Source organism: Chanodichthys erythropterus, chromosome 2, assembly GCF_024489055.1.
Source record: "Chanodichthys erythropterus isolate Z2021 chromosome 2, ASM2448905v1, whole genome shotgun sequence".
Lineage (NCBI taxonomy): Eukaryota > Metazoa > Chordata > Actinopteri > Cypriniformes > Xenocyprididae > Chanodichthys > Chanodichthys erythropterus.
In genome coordinates, this window is record NC_090222.1 from 22,317,428 (window position 1) to 22,343,500 (window position 26,073).

At 36.4% G+C, this 26,073-nt stretch overlaps 1 protein-coding gene across 6 annotated transcripts in view; it reads left to right on the top strand.

Annotated features, from left to right (window-relative positions):
- The window catches only part of adgrb1a (adhesion G protein-coupled receptor B1a), a 113,224-nt gene extending 98,967 nt beyond the window's left edge, over positions 1 to 14,257 (top strand). For 3 of the 6 annotated variants that reach the window (XM_067404818.1, XM_067404827.1, XM_067404835.1), the window contains 8 exons: positions 729 to 827; positions 3,420 to 3,591; positions 3,699 to 3,794; positions 3,882 to 3,921; positions 6,073 to 6,728; positions 10,390 to 10,425; positions 10,524 to 10,682; positions 12,645 to 14,257. In XM_067404818.1, the coding sequence (XP_067260919.1) occupies positions 729 to 827; positions 3,420 to 3,591; positions 3,699 to 3,794; positions 3,882 to 3,921; positions 6,073 to 6,728; positions 10,390 to 10,425; positions 10,524 to 10,682; positions 12,645 to 12,839 (1,453 nt within the window). In that variant the 3' untranslated portion in view covers positions 12,840 to 14,257. The remainder of the gene's footprint in view (positions 1 to 728; positions 828 to 3,419; positions 3,592 to 3,698; positions 3,795 to 3,881; positions 3,922 to 6,072; positions 6,729 to 10,389; positions 10,426 to 10,523; positions 10,683 to 12,644) is intronic. The other 3 variants (XM_067404844.1, XM_067404852.1, XM_067404862.1) reach the window with 1 other exon arrangement.
- Positions 14,258 to 26,073: the final 11,816 nt, after the last annotated feature.

The following is a 26,073-nucleotide window of genomic DNA, read 5'->3' on the forward strand; positions in this document are numbered from 1 at the left end:
CAAAAAAAAAAAAAAAAAACAAGCCACACTTAGATATGTGCAGAGTTCGTGCATGCAGGATATTGGCAGTTATGGCTTTGGATGACTTTAATGTGTCTCCTAAAATGACCGTGATTTAGCTAGAGTCTGTGAATGCACGATCTCCCGCTGTCAACACGCATGAATGTTTGTGTGTATGTTTTTTAGCCAGCTTTTTCGACTTCCCATGTCTCTCTCCAGGGCCCAAAGACAGATGCAGAGTGGGACGGATAAACTGCTCGCAGCCTAAATCAAGCAAATTCCATATGGCATACTAATACAAAAGAAGATTTTGATGTCATTGATATGACATAATCAAAATCCTATCATGTAGTATTTTATGTAGAGTGTCAGTGAAAATAAATGATGGTAATCCATGCACATGCACGACATATAGAGTTGATTTTTTTTTTTTTTTTTTTTACTCGTTAGCTCTTTGTCCCACATGTTCAATCAGGCCTATTTAGAAATAAAACTATCATGACAGAATCTTTTCCATCATTCCTGCACTCTTCCCAAAGCCTTGACAGAGATCTGCCCTGAGTGAGAGCTGGAAGGGGATTCTGTGGCCGCTAGGTCTGTGTATCTACATGTATATAGGTGTATGTGTCTGTGTGTGTGTGTGTGTGTGTGTATGTGTGTGCGAGAGCGTGTGTGTGGTTATATATCAGCGTACATGTATATTTCAGTGTGTTGATTTGACTTTGCAGTCAGATGACAGTGCCACTGTACAATATGACGCTCAAATGTGCCAAGTGCGGAGTTATCTCGTCGGCTGACGTTTCCACCACAGCTACCAGTAACGCCATGTTAGTCCCGCTAATTATTTACCAACTCTTTGATGCTCTGCCTTCGGTTCTATTTTTCTTTTTTTCTGCATATTTCTTACCTCACCCCCTTTTTTTTTTTTTTTTTTTTTTTACTTTTCTGGTTTTCTCCCCCATTCATTTCCCTCACCCTGCTCTTTAGCTGTTGTCAGAAGTGATTAGCAGAGACAAAGCTTTTATGCTAAATCATGCAGACTGCAATAGGAGCCCATCTTGAAGCCCTGCTATGTTTGTGTGAGTGTGCAAGTGTGTTTGTAGTGCGCAGTTGACCAGACGGTTCCTTGCTAAAGATTACCATGGTAACCATAATTTCTGTCAAAGTAGCATAGTTTTAGTTATAATAAATTACATTTATGCATTTGGCAGAAGCTTTAGGCTTAATACAAAATGACTTTCAGTGCATTCAGTATGTGCATTTCCCGGAGTTCAAATCCATTTTTGTATAAGAGATAGATATATCAGTATATCAACAGCACTATAAATGTGCCAATATTTGGTCATTTTGAGAAATCTGACATGCCTGCTTAAGCAGTTGACATATGCATTGGCACTTTCATATATTTTAATAAATTTGGAGTAATATTCAGTGTTATTGTTAACTAAAACTATTTAAAATAGTATCAAAAATAAAATTTAATTATTAGAAATGTTGCTTTGGCAACTAAAAATAAATGAGTTAAAGTTGAATACTAAATTTACTTAAACTGAAATAAAATAATATAAAGTTAAATAGAAATATTTAAAAACGACAAAAGCAAAAATAAAGCTAAATCAAAAAATTAAATGCTATAATAGTATATAAATAATACAAAAAATCATTCTGATAAAATGTTAAAATTTCAAATGTGCTGACATTTTTTAAACATTTCACTTGGTATAATTCAAATGAATTAACTTATAACGCATATTGTATACGTTATATATTAAATATTGAAAACCTAAAATCAGTCAACCACTATCCTTAAAACAGTACAGGAATCTTTCTGCATCTTTCTGTCATTATTTTTTTATTTCATTTGTAATGACAGTGATGGCCAAGTTTCACAGTTTTTCCAGTAACACTTTTCGTATGGTATTTTGGTTGGACTTAGTGGTATTTTGATGAAAGCTATGGTTGCCATGGGACATTTTTGTAAGGGCTAATAGCCATGCCAAGAATGGCTTTTTTGACTGTGAGACTGAAATGAGCCATGTTGGTCTGGTCTCTGTCATTAGCCTGTTGCTGGTAAGCTGGCTGTGTGTTTCACTCTCTAACGAGATATAAAGTAGACCAGCCATTTATTAATGTACGTGAGTATGTGCAGGATGTGTTTTTGTATGCTGCGGCAGCTAAGGAACAATAATAGATGTTAAAATCATGCAACCTGCAATACGGTGAATTGCAGCAATTTGTAAATATAGGGTGAAAGGTCGAGAATGTTTTACTGCAATATGTGTGTGTTGGTATATGTGTATAGATGTCCGGGGTTGACTACATTTGTGTTTATCAGTGCTTGTGGATGTCAGGTGAAAGCTTTATAGGGCAAAGTACTTCATAAAGATGATTATATACATGCTTATGGGATCTGCGTATCTGTTCATAAAAGATATGTACTGTAAATCCCTAATGAATATCAAAGAAATTAATGAATTGTGATTATTTCCCACAACAGTTTTCTATAGTGTAGCCACTGAACAAGAACCTTTCAGTGAACAGTTCTGAAAATAACTGTTTTTTTTTTGTTTTTTGTTTTTTTTGTTATTGTTGTTGTTGTTGTTTTTGAAGTGTGAAGAACCTTTTTCCACTATAATGAACCTTTTATGGAATATAAAGGTTCCATTGATATCAAAGGTTCTTCATGGAACCATCAATACCAATAAAGAACCTTTATTTTTAAGGGTGTATGAGCATTCTTCGACTTGTTTGTGTGTCTGTGTGTGTGTATGTGTGATTGGCAACGTGTTCCTTGGTGTGTTTAAAAAAAAAGCGGATCAAGAATACATTTTTAAAATGATAAAAGAGAGGAATAAAATAGTAAAAATAGTGAGATGTAGGACTTGCTGAACATGCTGGCCCTTTCCTCCAAATCCATGATCAGGGGAGAGTTTTTTTTTTTTTCTCTAAAGACCGCTAATGTGTCTACATTCCTTCATCTTTCACCCTCTCATTTGTCTTCCTCTTTTTCATCATCCATTGCTCCTTTTTATTGCTTCTTTTGGCTTATTTTTATCTGTTGCACCTGTTCACATATGTTTTGAATTGTGATTGAACCATGTTTTGAGTGTATTGATATTGTTCAGAGTATAATCAACAAAAAGGGCAACTCTAGCTCATATTGAGCACTGTATTGATCTGTGTATTCACATATTAATGCTCTTTAGTGCAATACCAGACTCATGTCTTTAAAACATGCATCAAACATCCAAGAAATCAATAATATGCATGATAAATATGAATTAGTTTTATGAGAAATAAATATCAACCAAAATCACTCTGAAAGAGAGGCTTATCCTTTAGTTTTGCCCTCTTTGTCTTTTTGTATGCCAATGGTGATATAAACCCTCACTCACTGTAATTCTGCTCCTGTCCTGTAGGGCGTCGCTGTGGAGCTCCTGCGTTGTACTTCCATTGCTGGCTCTCACTTGGATGTCGGCGGTCCTGGCCATCACTGACCGCCGCTCAGCCTTGTTTCAGATTCTTTTTGCCGTGTTTGACTCTCTCGAGGGCTTCGTTATCGTGATGGTGCATTGCATCTTACGCAGAGAGGTAAGTCAACCTTCCCCATACCTGAATCAGTCTTAAAATTTAAAGGCAGACTTTCCCATTTTAGATACAAATGAAAATACTTACACATGATTTTTACAATCGATTAGGTCCAAGAGGCAGTAAAGTGTCGCGTTGTTGATCGTCAAGAAGATGGAAACGGTGACTCTGGTGGATCTTTCCAGAATGGCCATGCTCAGCTGATGGTGACTTGCGACTACATTTCTGTATTTTTGTTACACGTAAAACATAAAATCGTGGATTAAAACTCTCATTCTCATTGTTTTCGCCAGACTGACTTTGAGAAGGATGTAGACATTGCTTGCCGATCAGGTGAGTCTCTCAACACACTCATTTAAATTTGCTGTGATGCCCCTCTGAGAGGTGCAGACGGCTGTTTAGACAAGACAAGTGCCATTTTACAGGCCCCATAATGCATTTTCTTCAAGGAAATTCAGAACACGATCTGATTGCTGGCGAGCAGCAAAATGCAGATAAATAGACTTGTCTGTTCCCTTGCCGTGCCTCAGATCTGCCGGCCTGTCCTAATTAAGTCCCTCCCGACATTTTATTATCAGATAGCAGCTTTCTTCTCTGATATCTATCGGAAATGAGATTCTGATTATTTGTCAAGACGACATATCAAGCTAGCATCTGGAAATAGAGACTTGTGATGTGATATTTTTTGCTTTTTTGAAGAGTGAAGGACTAAAAATCAAGCCTTCTATCAGACTCCCTCATAGAAGAGACCCTTTTACATGACTTCCTGAAGCTAAAGTTTTGGCCACATTATTTTGCAAAGCATTGTGTAATGCGACCCTCAGAGTTCAAACTTTCAACTTTGCTTTTGTCCTGTTTTCCGCATACGTTTTGTAAGATAGCCAATGATTATCTGACAATTTGCATAATGTATAATTAGCTTGACAATGCTTTTTTTTTGAAAATCAATATATTTGACGATTCCTTTTTCATTCTGCAATGTATTAAAACAATCGCTAGGACCTTTATTTGTTTACTTTTAAGATAAAATGTTACCTATTTTATTAGCATTTTCACTATCCACAATTTCAACTTTCTTGCTGCTATGGTAGCTCATAAAATTGCTCTTCTATCATCATCATCATCAGACTTTATTGCAGACTCAAGGTCAAATAAAAAAAAAAAAAAAAAACATAAGTAACACACCCACCAAAAAACAAAACATAAAAAAACAACAACTATGAGATCAAACTGCTGTCGTTAGGGCCCTATGAATTCCACAATGCAAAACCTTGGGTGGAATCACGGAATCCAGGCATAAAAATGGAATTTACTGTATAGCGTATTCTAGTTTGTCACATTTTGGATTAATAAATCAAAAGTAGGCCTGTAAAATTAATAAAATTCAAATCGCAATATGGACTAGCATCAGTAATTATTAAAACAGAATCTGAAATGTGGAATCTTCTTGTTCTGCATGTCTCTGTGTGAATGAGTGACATAGTTTCATCTACTACACATACTCTCAAGCACACATGACACTCATGGTATGTAAAATACTCACAGAAATATTCATGACAATTGCCAACACAAATAATAGTCTTGTTAAAGGGATAGTTCACCCAAAAATTAAAATGATCCCATAATTTACTCACCCTCAAGCCATCCTAGGTGTATATGTCTTTCTTCTTTCAGCCAAACACAATCAGAGTTATATTAAAAAAATATCTTGGCTCTTCCAAGCTTTATAATGGGACTGAAGATAAAATAACCATATTTATAAATTTGTAAACTATAATAACTGGCTTCTGGTAAGAACCGTATGCAAGTGTAGTTTTTGGTCGAAAAGTGACCTCTAACCTGATTCAAGACATACGTAGACAGACGTAGAATCTGAGAGGATAGAGCAAAATGAAACAGAAATCTAAAATGAGTTTTATGAGTCTAAAATGTTTAAAACAAAATGTTGAAAGAAGCTTGAGTTTGTTGCCCAGCCCTGTTTGTTTGTCTACTCTCACCTAAGCTTACGCTACGGCTACGCCTACGTCATACGCCGGAACTCAACTCTCTCTTGAACGCACGGACGGCCATTAACAGAAGCTAGTGATTACCATTTATAAAGTTGTAATTCTGAATATTTTTTATTACAAAAATGCATCACTTCACTTCAGAAGGCATTTATTAACCCTTGGAGCCAAATGGATTACTTATATGATGGACGGATATGCTTTTTTTGGGCTTCAAAAATGGCACCATTCACTCCCATTATAAAGATTATAAGAGGCAGGATATTTTTTAATATAACTCTGATTGTGTTTGGCTGAAAGAAGAAAGTCTAAGATGGCTTGAGTGTGAGTAAATTATGGGATCATTTTCATTTTTGGGTGAACTATCCCTTTAACTTAAAGAAATTATGGTTTGAGCTGATGAAAGAGCAGTAAAATGTAGTATTGCTCTATCAAATCACTTTTCACTTTACTAAGGCTTTTTCCCTCTGATTTGCAGGCACCCTGAAGCGTTCCTCCCAACAAGGCGAGGAAAAGGTAGCTTCCCAGCAGATCACGGTACAGAAAGGCTCTAACTTCAACACCCTTCCTGCCAGCATGGCAAAGGTCCACCTGCAAAACGTTGCCGATTACGCCAGCCACACTCTCACCATGCGCCGCGACAAAGGCGGCATTGCCGGGGTCAGCACCGAGCTACCCGGAGCCAAATCTATTTACATCTGTGACGGTGAGCTCTTCAAGCAGCTGGATGGAGCTCCAGGAGACAGTGGTGGTCTTGAAGGCGGAGGAGGAGGAGGGTCGGGCCAGGGTTACGTGCTCTTGCCCAACAACAACAACACCCTTAGGCCCTCAAAAGGTGGCAAGGAGGACCAAGCCACCAAGTACAACATCAGCATCGAACAGTTACCCCAGACCAGGCTCATCCACCTGGCCAACCCTGCTGGCACTGATCCCGTGCCAGGCTTTGGGCTAAAGAGCTTGCCCACCGACAGAGTCAGCGTTTCCTGTTCGGAGAGGGACTCCCCGGGGCAGACAGTGCAGAACATCTCCAGCGAATCCCAGATGACAAACACATGTGAGCAAGGGGACTCTGGAAACTCTGGAATAATGTCTAAGAGTGAGACCATCTCCACACTGTCTATGAGCTCCTTGGAGGTAAGAAACAATGATAATCATGAGATCAAACAATGCTATCGTTGGGTATCATTCAGGTACACAGTGGCTCAGTGGGTAGCACTGTTGCCTCACAGCAAGAAGGTCCCCGGTTCGAGTCCTGGCTGGGCCAGTAGTTCTTTCTGTGTGGAGTTTGCATGTTCTGCGTGTTTCCTCCGGTTGCTCCGGTTTCCATTGCAGTATACGTACGATAGATAGATCTTTCATGGATGTGGACTCGAGTCGCATGACGTGGACATGACTTGTACTCAAGACCCAAATTTGATGACTTGCAACTCGACTCAACATAATCAATGACTCACGATTTGACTTGGACTTGAGCCCTTTGATTTGGAAAGACCTTATTGCCTACTTTCTGAAACCAAAGATCAGAGGTGTGATCACAATTAGGGCTGTGACGGTAGGCATGACAACCGCGCCACAGCGGCCGTGGAGTGTCACCGGCGGTAGTGATTTATATATATATTTATATATATATATATATATATATATATATATATATATATATATATATATATATATATATATATATATATATATATATATATATATATAAAATATCAGAGGTCGCGTTATCTGAAAATTTTCCATCATTGATGGATTTTTTTAGCAGTGACGGAAAAAAATCTGCAGGCCGTCTGTCATTTTGACATATTATGTAGCTTGTAACTGTAATTCCCACCCCTGTCCAGTTGGTGGTGAGTGCGCTCTAGTGTGGCAGCAGAGCGCGAGTTCAGTCTCCAGAACAAAATGAAAATGATGCGCTTGATTACACGGACGAGCACCCAGATTAAGTCTTTAATTTTATAATAATAAAGTTAATTATGCTTACTTACATAATTGTTTTATTTATTATTTTTTTATAAATTTTATTTTTCTTGCTGACTATAAGTTCATGGCCAACGAATGGCTTTTCTGAGGAATAATGCTACGTGATATTATTTGCAACACTGATTGAACTGACGTGATGCAGATTTCGGTAAAATATCTTTCAACTTATTTTTTGATTTTCATTCATTTTTATTCCTTTATGTACAGTAGTAAAGAGGAAAGGATGATCGCATTCACTCACAATCTGTGATGTGTTCAAGATGAAAACTGAAAGTGACGCAGTCTTTGATCAACTTTCTTTTCATAATATAAATAAATGCATAACTAGGCCCATTTGCTTATCCTGTAAGTTCGTGAATTAAAATGAAAATGTGGACGAAATCAGAAGCTAATTATTGATTTATGATGGATTTTTTTTACAGTCCTGTCCATCAATATGACGGTGAAACGCAAGTCTAACGCAACATCTGATGTGTGTGTATATATATATATATATATATATATATATATATATATATATATATATATACAACCAAACCCCACCCCCCCTTTGGATCCCACCACCGCAACACTGGCGGTTGTTGGTGATTTACCACCGCGGTAGTAAAAATTTGCCACGTCACAGCCCTAATCACAATAGGCTGGTCCCTGGAGCGTATTATCACACTGGTATGATTTGTGCAGCTTTCGCGCTTTGGCTGGCACTGAGCCAGAGAAGGACTCGCTCAGCCAGTGCTTGTGTAACAAGTGGTATACCAAATAAAAGGATTATTCAACATTAAACAATAAGTTTAGCTCAGATATATTTTCACTCCACTACACAAACACTGACTGAACGTTTGAGTTTTATTCTTGTCATCTTTACAGCACACTATTCCTATTGATATCATATAAATGGATACGCAGCGTATTCTGATGAAGTGTAAACTCTAGTGCATAGGCGCTGACTCTCTGTGGCTTTGCTAAGAATGCTCTTTTTCTTACATGCACTCAAAGAGAGAGAAAGCGAGAGTGTCTTACACACCGCGTAGAGTTGATGTACTACATGTAAATGGTATTCTTTCTTGTTTTTGTTTTATTTCCCTGTCAAAATAACTGAGATTGTTTTGAATTACTCAAGCAGAAGCTGATTATTTTGCATAGAGACGTTCTATATATGTCCTTCACCTGTTTCCTCATTGTAGACGAGCATGTTTGACTTCATTTTGTCTAAATAATGAAAACGCTCATCACAGTTTGCATGGAAAGATTCACAGCCTAAATGATTCAGAATCCCAGTGACACAACCGCTTTCTAAATGACTATCCATTAACATTTGATGGCTAGCAGCACAAATCTGTGTGCGTCTTACAGCTCTGTGGATGCTGTTTTTAAATCACAGCATCTTTTCATCTTCATCTTGTACACTTTCTTTTCTCAGCCGTGATTATTCCTGATAACTGACGGACACTTTGGTTTCTGGTCCAAAGAAATGTGCTGTAGACCCATCTGCCTATGATGCTGTGATTTCACATCAATGTTTGTCATATCAGCCACAAGGGAGCGAGTGTCCTAATTTATGTGCGGACTGAGTGAAAAAAAAAACATGTTTTATGGAGAGTGTCTGTCATTACGTGGCTCAGAATTACATTTCAACTGACATCCGCCAATGCACATGCACTCGGTTTCAATGAAAACTGCATTGGAACACTTAATGGTATGAAAGATCTGCCGTTTCAAAAAGGAAGAAATGAAAGAAGGCTACATAAATTATGCCTTTTTGCATTTGCAATTATCCCGCTTAGAAAAGAGAGTCTCTGCAAAGGTCAGATTTTGCTCACGCTTTAAAAGGGAGCAGATGACAAGCGTGGATTCCTCCTCACCTCAGGCCAAACATGCTCCCAGAATGCATTGCGGGCGCACAGCTGCAGCCACGCACAGCACAGGCAGAATGTCAGACTGCCCTCAGACGCTCTCCGACAGGCTAAAGAAAGGCCATTCGGTCACAAGCTGTTTACTGCACGCTCATGCCAGGAGCTCGGCGGAAACGTGCAATATACAAGCAACACAATGCTTTCTCAAAGTCTGCTCTAAGTGCCAAAATTGTACAATCATTTTTTTCTCTACTTACTGCATTTGGGTCATTCTCAAAAAGTATTGACTTTCTGACTTACAAAATATAATATGTTGAACGTTTGAAGTTCAGTTTTTCCCATATTAATCTTTTTATAAACTTTTTGGGTTTTTTTTTAATCAAAATAATAGTTTAACTTTATACTCATGCCAGTGACTTGAAGTTAATAATTTATATTATTAATTGGTTTTATATTAGTTGCCTTAAATGTCAATTTAAATAAGTTCATTTAATGAAGTATTTTATGTTAACTTTTTTTTGCTCTGTTTAAACTGGAAAAACAAATATATTATATTATACTAAATCATTAATTGCTTTTATATTAGTTTGTTTTAAATGTTAATTGTATTTTATTAAAAAAGTTGTTTTGCTTCATGCACTAATGTTTAAACTGGAAAAAGTAAATGAGTATAAATGAATGAATAAATTGTTCAACATGGATTGTTCAACATTAAGCCATTATATTATGTATTGGAATATTAGGTCATAGAATGTTGGCTTTTATACATATTTTTTTTATATATATATATATATATATATATATATATATATATATATATATATTTGAAATCTTATGACTAAAATGTCTAAGGACATGTTTATCACTTTATTTTGGGAATGACCCATTTGCTGTCTTTTCCCTAAGACCACTCTGGAAGGACACACAATAACATCCTTTATTCTTATTTGTCCTTTTAGAGACGAAAATCACGCTATGCAGAGCTGGACTTTGAGGTCAGTGTAATGTAAATCTTTCCACAAATGACAGCAGTCTTGTGTGGTGCAGATTCATTCATCTCTGCAAAGGTTTTAAGTCAGGTTTTGTCTTGCAGAAGATCATGCATACACGGAAGCGCCACCAGGACATGTTCCAGGACTTAAACAGGAAGCTGCAGCATGCAGAGAAGGACAGAGATTCTCCCCCAGTGGATGGGAAGCCTGGGAAGAGATGGAGTGTGTCATCAGGAGGCAGCGATAAAACCAACCTTAGTGTACGAATTTACATTAATAACTCCACGTCTTACCCTTTTGTATATATAATATAATATAATATAATATAATATAATATAATATAATATAATATAATATAATATAATATAATTAGTGCTGTCAATCTAACATAAAAGTTTGTGTGTATATAATATATATATATATATATATATATATATATATATAAATATATAATCAGGGGCGTTTCCTCCGAGTAGGCAAGGGAGGCAGTGCCTCCTCAAAAAAATAGGATGAGAAAATAATCCATATTACATATAAAACAACACAAATATTACAAATTATGACATTAAAAAGAGCGCAAGTCACGCGTATTTCTTAAGGAACACTGCCCAACAGCGACACCCGCAGGTAAAGTTACACAGAGGAGTCATGCCTCCCTTTCCTCTCATGGGAATCTATAGAAAATCATCAGAACCCCGGCGTGCGGTGGGTTTTGTGGGGGGTAATTGAGAATGAATGGGGGAAAGTCACGTGAGAGGAGGCAATGTCTCCATCGCGCTATGATTGGATGTAATTGGTTATGATTGGATATGATTGGTTTGTGCGATAAATCCCGCCTCTCGTTGACGTGCGCGTTGCGCGCGTAGGTTTGACTGAACAAATGATGGCGTCAATCGGAAGACTAATCGAAAAGTAAGTAAACAGATCACCCAGTTAGATATATCACTACTTTATGTTACGTCAAAATTAAACTTGAAATGGACTGAAAGCATGATTACTGCGGGGTTTTTTAGTGCAATCAGCTTGGTGAAATTAAAAATGCAATTCAGTGTTAATGGAGCATGACTGATGATCCAAAATATTCTAGGTTGACAATTAAAAAGAAAAACCGCAATAAACAAATAAAATATATTGTTTAAATTATTATTGCCTTTAGTTATAATTTTGGAATGAATGTAGAAATGCTTAAAACACTTGATGCTTGATGAGATTGACTTGGTTTTGATAAATAGAACATTACATTGCTAATGTAAAATTACAAAATAGTTGTATTTGGTTTCTTTTCTTTCTTTCTTTCTTTCTTTTTTTTGATGTAAGTTACTGTAATGTTCATTTAACAATGAAGATTTGTCAACTTTAAGAGTAATGCACATGAATTTACAATGATTCATAAAAATAAAAAAAATGCCTCATTTCAGAGCACCACTGCACGCCACTGATATATATATATATATAGGTTGCTGTAGTATCAGCGGCCAATTAACTTGCTGCTCAACATTCAAATACCTGACATTGTTTGCTGTCTGCAGCACACTTTCAGAATCACTGTAGCCAATCACAGACATCTGATGAGGGCTTGAACACAATGGCCAATCAGAGGTGTTTACGAATCCGCTCAAAAGCACACAAAGCGTCCTATTTTTAAAATTTCAGTACCGACTTGGTACCGAAGTCAGTACTTTTGACAACACTAATATATACACACATATTATACATTTTAAAACTTTATGTTAGATGCGATTAATCAATTTGACAGCACTAAATATAACAAGGAATTAAAATGTATTTAATAACAATAATAATAAATAATTTGACTAACAATACTATTAATTTTCTGTGTTCCATTAAAGTAATATTAAATAATAATAATAATAATAATAATAATTGTCCTAATAATAATATTGTTTTTCTGTATTCCGTTGAATTGATATTAAATAACAACAATAATAATATTAATTGTCCTAACAATAATATTTATTTTTTCTGTATTCCATTAAATCTATATTAGATAAAATAATAATACTTGTCCTAACAAAATTTCTGTATTCAATTAAGTGTACATTAAATACAATAATAATAATAATAATAATTGTCCTTACAATAATATTTATTTTCTGTATTTTTTTTATTAATTTTTTTTCTGCGTTGAAGTATGACCCAAACAATTCTTGACATTTTACATACATTTCACATTTAAAACATTCTTCTTTTTGATTATGCAGGACAAGCAGCAGACCCCCAGTAAGCGGGCATGGGAGGGCATCAGGAAGACCCACTCCCCACCATCATGGGTGCGTAAGGAGCTGGAGCCCCTACAGGCTTCTCCCCTGGAGATGCAAGCAGTGGAGTGGGAGAAGGCCAGCGCCACCATCCCTCTGGTGGGCCAAGAGATCATGGACCTGCAGACGGAGGTCTGAAAGACCCCCAGAGCATACAGAGAAACGGAACAAACTCTACTCGCAGGGAAAAAAAGGATAAGGAGATGGAATAATATTTGAGCAAGAGTGTGGACAAAAAAAGTATGCAAGAAAGACATTGAAAGAGAGTGAAAGCAACATGGCTGTGCAATTTTTATTTCTGTTTTTTGTTTTGTTTTTTTGTTTCTTTGTTAATCCTGGAATGGCCTTTTCCTTAATGTCAAAGCGAATCATAACACTTTCAAAAATCCAGGTCTGAGCCTGTTGCTATGGTAATGAGCTGGCAAGAACAGCTGAACTGGGCAAGTTAAATGGTGACCTGGGATGTTGCCATGGGAACATTGGGAGTAACTGACTAAAGGGAAGGACTGGAATTCAGGCTAAGAGCAGATGAGCCTTAGTGAGTGGCCTTCAATTTCTTACACCTCTGGATACATATTAGTGATCATGTCACATTTAAGAGCGTTATGGAAGAGAGTGACGTATCGCTAAGACAGAAATCTTTCAAACTGCCCTGCAGGAATCAGGTGTGCTACATGTCATTAAAAAAATCAAATTCTTGAGTATTCTCAGTATTATTATCATCATTGTTGATCAGTGTGACACATGCGGATGCTTGGGGCACAAGAGGCGATGTGATTGCCCGAAGCCATCTGCATATGACTGTTAATCTGTCTCAAACGCCGTCCTGAACCAGTACAGCCCACAACTTAGCCACTGTGCTGTCCCATCTTCCGCACCGACCTGCGGATCCTTCGAAAGTCTGTCAATACCGAAGTGACATCAGTGCGAGATTCAGTTTGGACGCAGGTCGAGGTCCAGTTGGTGGGTTCAACCGACATGTTTTCATTCGCTTGATGTTTTCATCAGAATCACTGGAGCTGAGAGACCTGAAACAAACTGCTGTGTCTCAGAATATGTGCAGAATCAAGTTTGAAAGAGAAAACGGAGATGAATATGAATATATAAATATATATTATAAATAGTCTTATATATGAAACTGCAGAGGGGTGTTATTCTCTGGTTAGATTGTGGTCGCACACAGAGAAAGCACAAGACTCACTCCTCAGAGTCCTGTTGTACAGCATTGTAATTATTTCCAGAAGAGTTCTACAAAATGAATTTTAGCCTATAAATATCTTTCTTACTGTGCTTGGGGACTATTGTTATCATTATTATAGATATCATTGCGATTCTGAGATCCCCCACCCAACTCTCATCGGGTTACTGGACTATATGAGTGTTCTGTAACATCATGTAACAGTGTGTATTTCGGTATCACTGACTGTCACTCCAGATGATACGTACTTGCCTGAATTCTCCACCTTGAACCCCCTGCCCTCCTCCTCCTCCTCCTCTCCCTGCCTTTCCACAATTCCTTTTTTAATTTCACTGGGGTTTCTTTGTTATTGTACAGTTTTCAGAGCACAAAATGAATGTGTCATATTTCTAATAAAAAGTATATCTATATAATAAAGGGAAAGATGTCCTATTTATGGTGCTGCAAAAGTTTTTGAATTTGCACTGGCTGCTGTGTTTTTATAGATAAATAGACAGACGGATTGAGATAGGTGGTAGATAGGCAGATAGATGGATGGATGGATGGATGGATAGGTGGGTATAGAAAGAAAAAAGGCAGGCAGATAGATAGAAAGCCGGATAAATGGGTATAGAGAAAGAAAGAAAGGCAGATAGAAAGGTGGATAAATAGGAATAGAAAGGCAGATAGATAGATAGATAGATAGATAGATAGATAGATAGATAGATAGATAGATAGATAGATAGATAGATAGATAGATAGATAGATAGATAGATAGATAGATGGTATAGAAAGAAAAGCAGATAGATAGAAAGGTGGATAAATGGGAATAGATAGATAGATAGATAGATAGATAGATAGATAGATAGATAGATAGATAGATAGATAGATAGATAGATAGATAGATAGATAGATAGATAGATAGATAGATGGTATAGAAAGAAAAGCAGATAGACAGAAAGGTGGATAAATGGGAATAGATAGATAGATAGATAGATAGATAGATAGATAGATAGATAGATAGATAGATAGATAGATAGATAGATAGATAGATAGATAGATAGATAGATAGATAGATAGATAGGGGTGTTAAGTTTTTTAACTATCCAATGAAAATTTCTAATTTAACAACCAAAATAAAATAAGTCTTAAAATAAATAAAAAATAGAGCTAAATAGAAATATTTAAAACAAAAATGAATAAAAACACACAAAAAAATAAATAGATACAATAATAGTATATAAATAATACTAAAATAACACTGCACTTGGTCCACTGTATTTTCATCTGAGGAGCCCCTAAATCCACTGATAAAGATTCAACTAATTGTAAATGCTGCTGATAATAAATGTGTGTTATTATTCGATTAAAAGAATACATTAGGATTGGAGTCACAGGAATCCGGTGGGAGGGAAAATGTGGCCATGCTGCAAATGGAGAACATTAATTTCATGTCACCACAGAGCGGTCCAGTGTCCTGAACCTAATTATGTCAGCAGTAGTTACTCAACACTTTTTTAATACATCACTGGCTGCAGTAAAATGGACAGTAATATTATAGAAAATAGATTAGTAAAGTGCCCGTTAATAGATCCACTGCTGCAACAACAACAAATAATATTTATGAATTATATATGAAATAAATTGTAAATAATTAAACAGAAGAAACGGACAAGAAGGAGAGAAATTATTATAACCATTATATGTTGGTTACAGTAATAGAGGTAAAAACTAAATATGATAAATAGTATATAAAAAATATTTGACTTTACAAACGCTGGGCACTCATTATTATAGAAATATAAGGTGCATCGTAAGATTGCACTTGTAAACACACTCAGTTATTTTTAAAAGACAACGACTATGTGTACTGTACTGTACTGTATATATGTTTTATGTTAACATATATACAGTACAGTAATAAACAACAAACCAAAGCTGAGAGGGGAAATAACAGCAGAGGAATATCAAAGTAATAATTTAATGAACATAACCCCACTGGCTTTATCTCATTGGTGTGTGTTAATTTTTTATATTTGGTTCACTAATGCATAAGAACATCTGTTTTCAAAGTTTCCCATGTACTGAAATACAGTAATCATGACAAGTTCAGTCTGTTTAGACCAATAAACAAGCCCATGGAGCCTATTTAATGCTTAGTTACAATACTGCTAAACACATCTTTCAGACCTTTTATAACCTGTGCAGCTGGAAAGCTTGGTGAGATACGCTACAAACCACCGGGTGACTGGAGAACATGATATTCTTCTAATTAAACACCTTGAGCTAACGAAGCGTGTTAAGATGAGACTGAACAAACTGCTGGATGTTTATCTCATAGGGACATAAGAAAGCATGTTCTGACAAATTACTGTATGCTGTGATAATTTGACCTCTGATTTGAACAGAACCTTTTGGAATGTTTTGATTCCACCATCTAATTAAATAAGCACTAATGAGTTGCACTATATGTATTGAAGCTTCGGGTTACTGAGATGGAAGTGCCTGCTAGATACTTTGATTCTTTGTGTGTGTGTGTGTGTGTGTCTAAATGTCAGCCATGCAAACTAGTCAGTTCTGCGGTTTGCATGACTGACATTTTTATCATAAACATCCAATAGGCCAACAACATGAAAACATGATAATTCAAATGTATACAAACTAAATGCAAGCCTGGATTCATTTTTAAATAGCAGGGAGTGAAGGAATATGGGAAGTCTGATAATAGACTACAGCTTATCACCCATCCGTCTGTCAGTCATTGCTTTTGTGTATGTATGTTTCCCAAACTGTTAATATTTTTTCTGCTTATTTCTTACTGACACATTTGCCATTATTTGAAAATACTCTGGTGTATGGAGGCTTGTTTCCGCCACTGAATAAAAAATAAAAAAAGTAATTGCAACTTTTTATCTCACAATTCTGACTTTAATAACGAGTAATAAAGTCAGAATTGTGAGATAAAAAGTTGCAATTACCTTTTTTATTTTTTATTCAGTGGTGGAAACAAGCTTCCATCCCTGACGCTCTGTATGGTGTTTTCTGAAACATTGCTTTATTTGGGTTGACTTTTTACATTAGTTTATTTTAAACAGTCCTGCAGTCAGGCAAATATTAATATTAATATGAGGTCATAAAAGGCATTTGCCTCATAATTCTAAAATAGAAAACTTGTATAAAATATAAATCTGTATAATAGTTATATCCCCAATTTCACAGACAAGGCTTAAGCCTAGTGCCAGACTAAAATGCATGTTTGAGCTGTTTTAACTGAAAGAAACTTGCAATGACATACACTATATTGCCAAAAGTTTTGGGACGCCTGCCTTCATGTGCACATGAACTTTAATGACATCCCATTCTCAATCCGTAGTGTTTAATATGGAGTTGTCCCACCCTTTGCAGCTATAACGGCCTCAACTCTTCTGGGAAGACCTTCCACAAGGTTTAGGAGTGTGTTTATGGGAATTTTTTACCATTCTTCTAGAAGCACATTTGTGAGGTCAGGCACTGATGTTAGACGAGAAGGGCTGGCTCGCAGTCTCCGCTCTAATTCATCCCAAAGGTGTTCTATCGGGTTGAGGTCAGGACTCTGTGCAGGTCAAGTTCTTCCACACCAAACTCACTCATCCATGTCTTTATGGACCTTGTGCACTGGTGTGCAGTCATGTTGGAACAAGAAGGGGCCATCCCCAAACTGTTCCCACAAAGTTGGGAGCATTAAATTGTCCAAAATGTCTTGGTATGCTGAAGCATTAAGTGTTCCTTTCACTGGAACTAAGGTGTTGAAAAACAACCCCACACCATAATCCCCCCTCCACCAAACTTTACACTTGGCACAATGCAGTCAGGCAAGTACCATTCTCCTGGCAACTGCCAAACCCAGACTCATCCATCGGATTGCCAAACGCGTGATCCGTCACTCCAGAGAACATGTCTCCACTGCTTTAGAGTCCAGTGGCGGCGTGCTTTACACCACTGCATCCGACGCTTTGCATTGCACTTGGTGATGTAAGACTTGGATGCAGCTGCTCGGTCATGGAAACCCATTCCATGAAGCTCTCTACGCACTGTTCTTGAGCTAATCTGAAGGCCACACGAAGTTTGGAGGTCTGTGGCTATTGACTCTGCAGAAAGTTGGTGACTTCTGCGCACTGTGCGCCTCAGCATGCGCTGACCCCGCTCTGTGATTTTACGTGGCCTACCAATTCATGGCTGAGTTGCTGTTGTTCCCAATTGCTTCCACTTTGTTATGATACCACTAACAGTTGAACAAGGAATATTTAGTAGTGAGGAAATTTGACCAATGGACTTATTGCACAGGTGGCAACCTATCACCATGCTTGAAGATGTTGATCCAGGAACATGTTGCACTTGGTGAAATCAGGTTCTGCATATAAACGAATGCTGCTGACTAATAATTGTTTTAAAAAAAATGGTACATAGTAACGTTAAGTCATAATATAACATCTAGATAAAGATAAACATCTAGACAAATTACCTTTACCTGGACAAGGCATATGTGTGTGTTCCAGGGATGCGCTTTCAGTCATGCCAGATGAGGCCTAATTAAATGTAATCTGGATTCAATTATATGGAAATCACTACTTTCAGTATTTCAGCAATGCAATTTTGCACCATATGTGTTTGTTCATCAGGTAAAATTGACAATATTGCTTGGAAAGCACTCACTGTTGTCATTCTCATTACTTCTCATCTGATGCAGCTCCGTCAAAAAATCAATGCAAATTTATATTGCACCTTTCACAAACACCAAAAGGGATTTGAAATAAATCAATAAATAACACTAAACGTTTATGTTTTATAATTAACATTTAAAATGACTTAAATTTACATGTATACTACCGGTCTAAAGTGGGGTCAGTACGATTTTTATTTTATTTTATTTTTAGTTATTTATGTGTGTATTTTATTCAAGGATGCATTACATTGATCAAAAGTGACAGTAAATAAATGTATAATTTTACAAATGATTTCAAATAAATGCTGTTCTGATCCACAACAAATATTAAGCAGCACAACTTTTTCAATAGTGATAACAAGAAATGTTTCTTAAGCAGCAAATCAGCATATTACAATGATTTTTGACGGATCATGTGACACTGAAGACTGGAGTAATGATGCTGAAAATTCAGTTTTGTCATCACAGGAATAAATTACATTTTAAAATATATTAAAATAGAAAACAGATACTTTTTTAATTGTAATATTTCACAAAATTACTATTTTTGTTCAAATAAATGCAGCCTTGGTCGTGAGCATAGTATCAGACTTCTTTCAAAAACATTAAAAATTCTTACGACTTCAAAATGTAGTCATGGACTTCGCAACCAAAAGTGACCAACATCATGCATCATTTCTAAAATAATGAAGGCAATAACTGTACTTAATAGTTTTAAGGCAATTTTTGGTATTTGGTTTGAACCTGATGAGCAGCTTATGTTCAAAAGCCCAAACTGAACCACTTTCCTTATTGCATCCGGATCAACAACATTAAAAACTACAAAATTAGCTTCTTGCAATGGTAAATGATACAATAACAGTCTCAAATGTACTATTTTCAAATGCTCTGTTTATATCCAACCTAACTGTTGATACTTTTCTAGGGAACACTGCCAACTTATCACATTTAAAGCCTGGGATTATGTCAGGATGACTTCTATGAGAGGCGTTTAGAAGCCTGTCAATGGTTCGGAATAGCACCCTTGGGGTGTTCTGGTTCTCAGAGACCAATTTAGCGAAATGAGCATACCAGCCTGATCTAATTGCATTATTAAAAATAGATAGGTGCTGTCTGAAGGTATCAAAATTGACTTGCAGCTTCATCGTCCTCTATTTATATGCAGCTCTTCAGCAGTTTCTACTGCTGATATTTTAATTAATTCGTTTGGAGAGTTTGTGAGCAGGAAGCTGGAGAAGGAATATGTGGTTCCCATTCGAAGTGGAACTTCAACACCATTTTTTCAGTGTAATAGACCTTATTCAGAGCAGCACAATTACAGGTATGAAATCAAGGCTGTGAGGCATAGACTAACCGTGTTTTCAATGGCATCTGCTGTAAAAAGCTGTATAAAGCTCTTAGATCACTTATAATTTTCCACAGCTCATGTTCTCTGGTGTTTTTTGTCTACTGAAATGTCTTGGAAAGATATTTTTGCAGTGTTTCATCAGCAGAACAATTCAAAAACACATTAAATAACAGTCCCAGACAGCAACATAGTGTGGCCCAGATCTGGCCCACATCTGGTACATGTGGATTACACATGGATCAGATGTGGGCCGGATCTGGGCTGACACTATGTTGCTGTCAGGATTACAACCCACTGAAGACATGTAGGTTGATCCCTCTTAGCCTCACTTTCAATCCCATTAAAAATCCAAGATAGCTTGCTGTGAATAAGGCCTATATAAGGTCCGATTCGTTTTTGCATTTTGTAAAATAAATATATAAAATTTTTGTTTGACCGAAGCAATCATTACGTCTTAGGTGATGTGTGGAACCCGGTTCCCTGAGAAGGGGAACAAGACGCTGCATCATGGTGTTGACGCTATGTAAGTATGGCAACATGACGCAGTGTCTTGTTCCCCTTCTCACAGAGTCACACACATAACCTTAGATGTTCCCTTTCAAAGTGTAAATTGTGTCGTGTTGCCATACTTCAGGCATAGCATCAACACCATAAATATTTAGTCTATAGACCTTATTCACAGCAGCACCATCTTTGATTTTAATGTGAATGAAAGTGAGGCTGTGAGGGATATAGACCTACATCTCTTCATTGGGTTGTACTGTTATTTAATGTTTTTTTGGATAGTTCTGCTGATGAAACACTGCAAAAATATCTTTCCAAGAGATTTCAGAAGACAAGAAAACTCCAGACAACATGAGCTGTGGAAAATTGTAAGTGATCTAGGAGCTTTATACAGCTTTTTACAGCCTGTCGAGGCTGTGAGGGATATGCTTACATCTTTTCAGTGGGTAGTACTGTTATTTAATGTGTTTTTGAATTGTTCTGCTGACAAAACACTGCAAAAATATCTCAGAATTTCAGAAGACAAAAAACACCAGACAACATGAGCTGTGGGAAATTACAAATGATCTAGGAGCTTTATACAGTGGATGCCACTGAAAACATGGTAAGTCTATTCCTCACAACCTTACTTTCATATTTGTCATGGTGCTGCTCTGAATTAAGATCTATTACACTGAAATTCACAAGTTCACACCTACATATAATTAATTAGAGTAAAGTGTATGCGTATCTGGCATGCTGTCAGAACGGTTGGCTCCAAGCTTCACTGTAAAAAAAATCCCGTTGTTTCTACGGAAAAATACCAGCAGCTGTGGTTACCAGAACAATACTGTAAAAATGACATCAAACCGTAAACATACTTACGGAGTTACATGTAAATTTTACATTTTAAATCTGTTAAATTTACGGTAAAATAACGTATTTCATTAACTGATATAATGTTAATTTACCAACCTAATGAAGTACTAATATCTGTTTTGTACCTTTATAATACACTGACAGTCACCAAACACAGTGGTGATAAGAGTCACATGATGAATCAAAGTTCATCACAAGCAGATTTTCCACAAGCAGAGAGAGACGACACTAACATATAGAAGGTGCACACAGTGTCGTTCACACACACACACTAAACACCATCATGGTAACATGCATGAAATTTTATAAATGCAATAAACATTAATTTAACAATATTAGATGTAACATAAAACCCTAATGTACATAACTGATTAGAAAAAAATGAGAAAAACTAAGAAGGAACAGAGTTATTTCAACAAAAATATATCAAATGTGAAGTGTCACGCAGGGAATTGTGGGAATGTCAATTTACGGTTTTTCACTGTAAATTTTACAATGAATTGTTATTTTTCACTTCCAAAAACTGTGAATTTAACGGTATTTTACCGTAAAATTACATTAAATGTACCATTAGATCTATTACGGTTATTCAACGTATATAGTACGGAAACTTTCTGTAAACCAATCAACTGTTTTTCACCGCAGCATTTTTACAGTCTTTTACTGTTAAAATCACGGCCATTTTTTACAGTGTTGGAATTTGCCCCAAACCCAGAGTATTCCCTCCATACCAGGTTGGGATAGCCCGGGTGAAAAAATTGTATATTTCTATAATGTACTTAAAGTACTTTATTTTCGTGCACTAATTTTGTACTTAATATACTAAAAATTCTTCTTTAGTACTTCTTAAGATAATGTTAAGAACATCCAAGTGTACTCAACTGTGCTATTTTGAGACACCATGAAATACAAACTAAAACATGCTTTTAATATAACATTTCTGTATTTAAACAATGTATTTAGATACTACTTGTAGTTCATTTAAACCCATAGTGTATCTCAAGTAGTAAATATATTTTTTAAATACAGAGATAGTTTTGAGCAGTCTTTTAGACTCACACAGACATCATGAATCAGCGTATGAACCTCAACAATGGTGACAATAAATTAAAATCTTTTTTGACTTTAGTAGCTTGTTTTGTGATGCTCAGAGTTGATCTGTTATTCCGAAATTTTTTGTCTTGATGTCTGTGTGTGTCCACATGATCCTGTCTGAATAATTTCTACACGATGATGAAAACTTTCTAATTATCAAAGCAATAGATTTGTATGTGTTATCATAGGACTATGACATGAGAGAAACACAACATTCAGAGATCAGTGAATAATATGATGAAATCATCAACAATGAGCAGCCAAATCCATTTGATCAGATTTTTTCTTTCTCACAATTTTTTTTGTAACAAACGTGTGTTAAGAATACACGGTTACAACAGTTGGAGAAATATTAGAGTTAAAATATCAAGGATCAGGAGCCCAACTAAAGCAAGCGCTTACCTCCATAACGGTGACATTTTAAATTTTGATAAAACATCAACACCTCATTAAGAAGCTTTGTATGAAACAAACAAAGTCAGAGTGGTTTGTAATAAGTGAAGATGCTGAGATCTAAAGAGATCTGTTAGTGTTTAACGTTCTGTTTCTGTTTTGTGAGGTCACCATTGTGCTGGAGAGTAGAGCCTGTGCTTCAGTCAGTGATGATCCGGAAACACTGATGTTCTGCTGCATGTTGCTTTATTTAAAGGCAGTAACTGTGTAGTTACTTACTGCAAGAAAAGGTTTCATAATAATAATCCAGTAAATACCTGTAAAAAGCTTTTTTTTTCTGTAAGACATTAAAGAAAAACAATAGTTTTTGTTTGAGCTGCTTTTGTTAATCAGTTTAGCTCTAATTTTCAATTAAAATTTTTGACAAGGGCAGCAGGGACGTTCTGAGAACATTTCCAAATGAAGTACGGTTCCCTAAACATTTAGAGAACGTCCTGAATGATCTGTGAAGGTCCGCCAAATAACGTCCCCCAAACCTTAAAAGAACTCCACATCATGACCGCCTGTGAACGTACATTACTAGGCAATGTCCTTAACACCAGTGGTGACATTCTGAGAATGTTCTGGAAATGTAAAATTTCTAGCGGGGAATAACGGTGTGTTCCAAACGGGATATATCACCCTCTGAAGGGCACTTTGGAGTGAAAACAATCATGGCCGCCATATTGAAGGGTCGTTCCAAACCGAAGTGCTTAAAACTGGCTACTTCAAGGGCCCTTCTGAATGAAGGACTTGGAAGGGTACAACTGATAGACACTTCGAGCCCAATGATCCTCTACACAGGGAAGTTGTTTGGCATCACAAAATGGGTTTCCCTTAAGAAAAACCAAACTACAGGCATCAGCCGATATCATTCTGAATAATCGGCCGGTATCGGCAGAGAAATTTAGTATTTAGTATCTCTTATATATATCTCTTATCTCACTAATTGAGTTAATTGACTGAATAATTGTTATATAGCTCAACACAGTAAGGCTTATTGTTTAAATCTCAGTTTCTTGATGTACAGCAAGTACCATGATTTACCATGACTAATATTGGTGTAGCTTACTGCAGTGTGCAGCAAGAGTCTCATAGTAGCCACCGAGCAAATGCACGGGGTAGCATTATAACAACTTTCAACACACAAAAGTATCTAATATGATAAAACAGCACTGCAATACCCCACATACGCATAACCGGAAGAAGCGGAAGCTTAAAAGTTCTGCTGCTCTCGAGCCGTGTGTCGTGCTTGTCTCTTATTAGCAATCGCTCCAGCAGCCTCGTTCCTCTCCCACGGCTTTCAGCTACACCCTGCTTCATACTACAGTAATGTTAATAAATTCTTAAAACATTAGTTCATCCATGAATATGATTTCTTCCCGAGTCCCATCTGATTATTTTCCATCGGCTGTAGGCGTGAAGACAACACCTCCTATGGTTATGCGAAAATCAAGGCATCATCAAGCTACGCCTTTGTTTTGAATAAGCAACCTCTAGCGGCAAAAATTACATATTGTGCCTTTGACTCAGAAATTGCTAGTAAATTTGTAGTAAGCTACAAAGAAATGGCAAACATTAAATTAAGTGTAAAAGTTTGAAATATAAAGACTAAAATAGTAATTTTTTAATGAAACATACTCCAATTATATTTTACAGTGTAGAATGATCATGTTTATGAAAGGAAAATTGAATATATTCAACATGTTGAAGACCAGCACTGCATCACACATCCATTTACAAGTTAGGGGGGGGGGGGGGGAGGGGGGGGGTTATGCATGCTCATTGATTCTTGTTTGTTTAAGAGTCTGCTCCAAACGCTTTCCAATGGGAGGAAAAACAAGAGCTTTCAAAAGCAATTTTAAAAATGTCACCCTTGGGATTTCTCCCTCTGTCCCACTCAGCATTTTTGTCTGTGCTTACTGACCTCCCTCCAGCCTCCTGGTCCGCTCCGGTGGTAAATCTGTCTTGAATCCATCTGCTGTGACAACCACAGACAGGCCCTGATTTAAGGCCTGTCAGTCTCACTCTCAGACACTGAGGTCTGCCAGAGACACCCAGCCACGGCCCATCCGAACTGATCTGTTTCTGCTTCTGTCAGTGATTAATGTTTCCCTATTTTTAACACCTTCCTCAGTAAACACACGCTCACATTCATTCATGCGCGCTCATTGACAGATGGGGATACACAGACTCGCGCGCAACTCTACAGGCTCATTCATACTTGACACATACAGCTGAAATAAAAAAAGAATTATATAGTTGTTTTTTTGTTTGTTTGTTTGATTGTTTGTTTTCATCCACAGTGTGTGTGTGTGTACATAATGATTTATAAATGACTTCCTCACAAATTTAATTCATTAAGATTAGGGGCTAAGTATTTATTTAAAAAAAAAAAAACAACAACAAAAAAACATCAGAAAGTCCAAATAACTAACCATAGTATTCAAGTCATAATGAAATCAAAATTATTATTTTTTTTATGGAATATTGCAGTATTTCAATTATTATAAATGATTTAGCCTCATAGGGGCTGTTTACATGACTTTTGATGCATTCTGACCATTCATTTACATGATAACAGCATTTTGGGGCCTGAAAATGCAAACATTTGAAAACGCATTTCAAAGTGCAGGTTTTTGAAAACAACCTTTTGAAAACTACCATCACCCCTGTGTAAACAACAAACACTGGGTACTTTCTGTCTACTCTTTTATGAGTACTGTGAATTTTTTTTGTCACTGTATAGTATAAGGAAGTATGCGATTTCGGATGCAGCCAGACCAGTGTCTTATGGTGCTGTAATTGTCCATGTATGGATCGGCTAGTCTTGGCTGTTCACCAGCAAAGAAAATAACAAATATACTAGATGGTAAAATCACCTTCAGCATAAACTTCAACAATAAACATAAATTTCAACGTGAAGTCCAATTGCACCAGCAATAACTTCTAATGGATATTGTTGCTTGCATAATTGGAAAAGCTATTAAAAATAAATGAACAACAATACTTAGTTTGCATAGTGGTATTAGTCAAACATCATTCACTTTTTCAAAATACAATATCTGAGATATGAGCATCCAAAATGGAAAATTATACATTGAAATATTTATATTTTAGAAGAAAATAGTGTTATTTTAGTCCTTTAAGGAATTAAAGAGTTGTATATATTCATGTTTCACTCACTAATTATAATCTGCCCCTGTAATCATAATTTGTATGAAAAAGAATAAAAGTTGTAAAACTGCAGTGAATT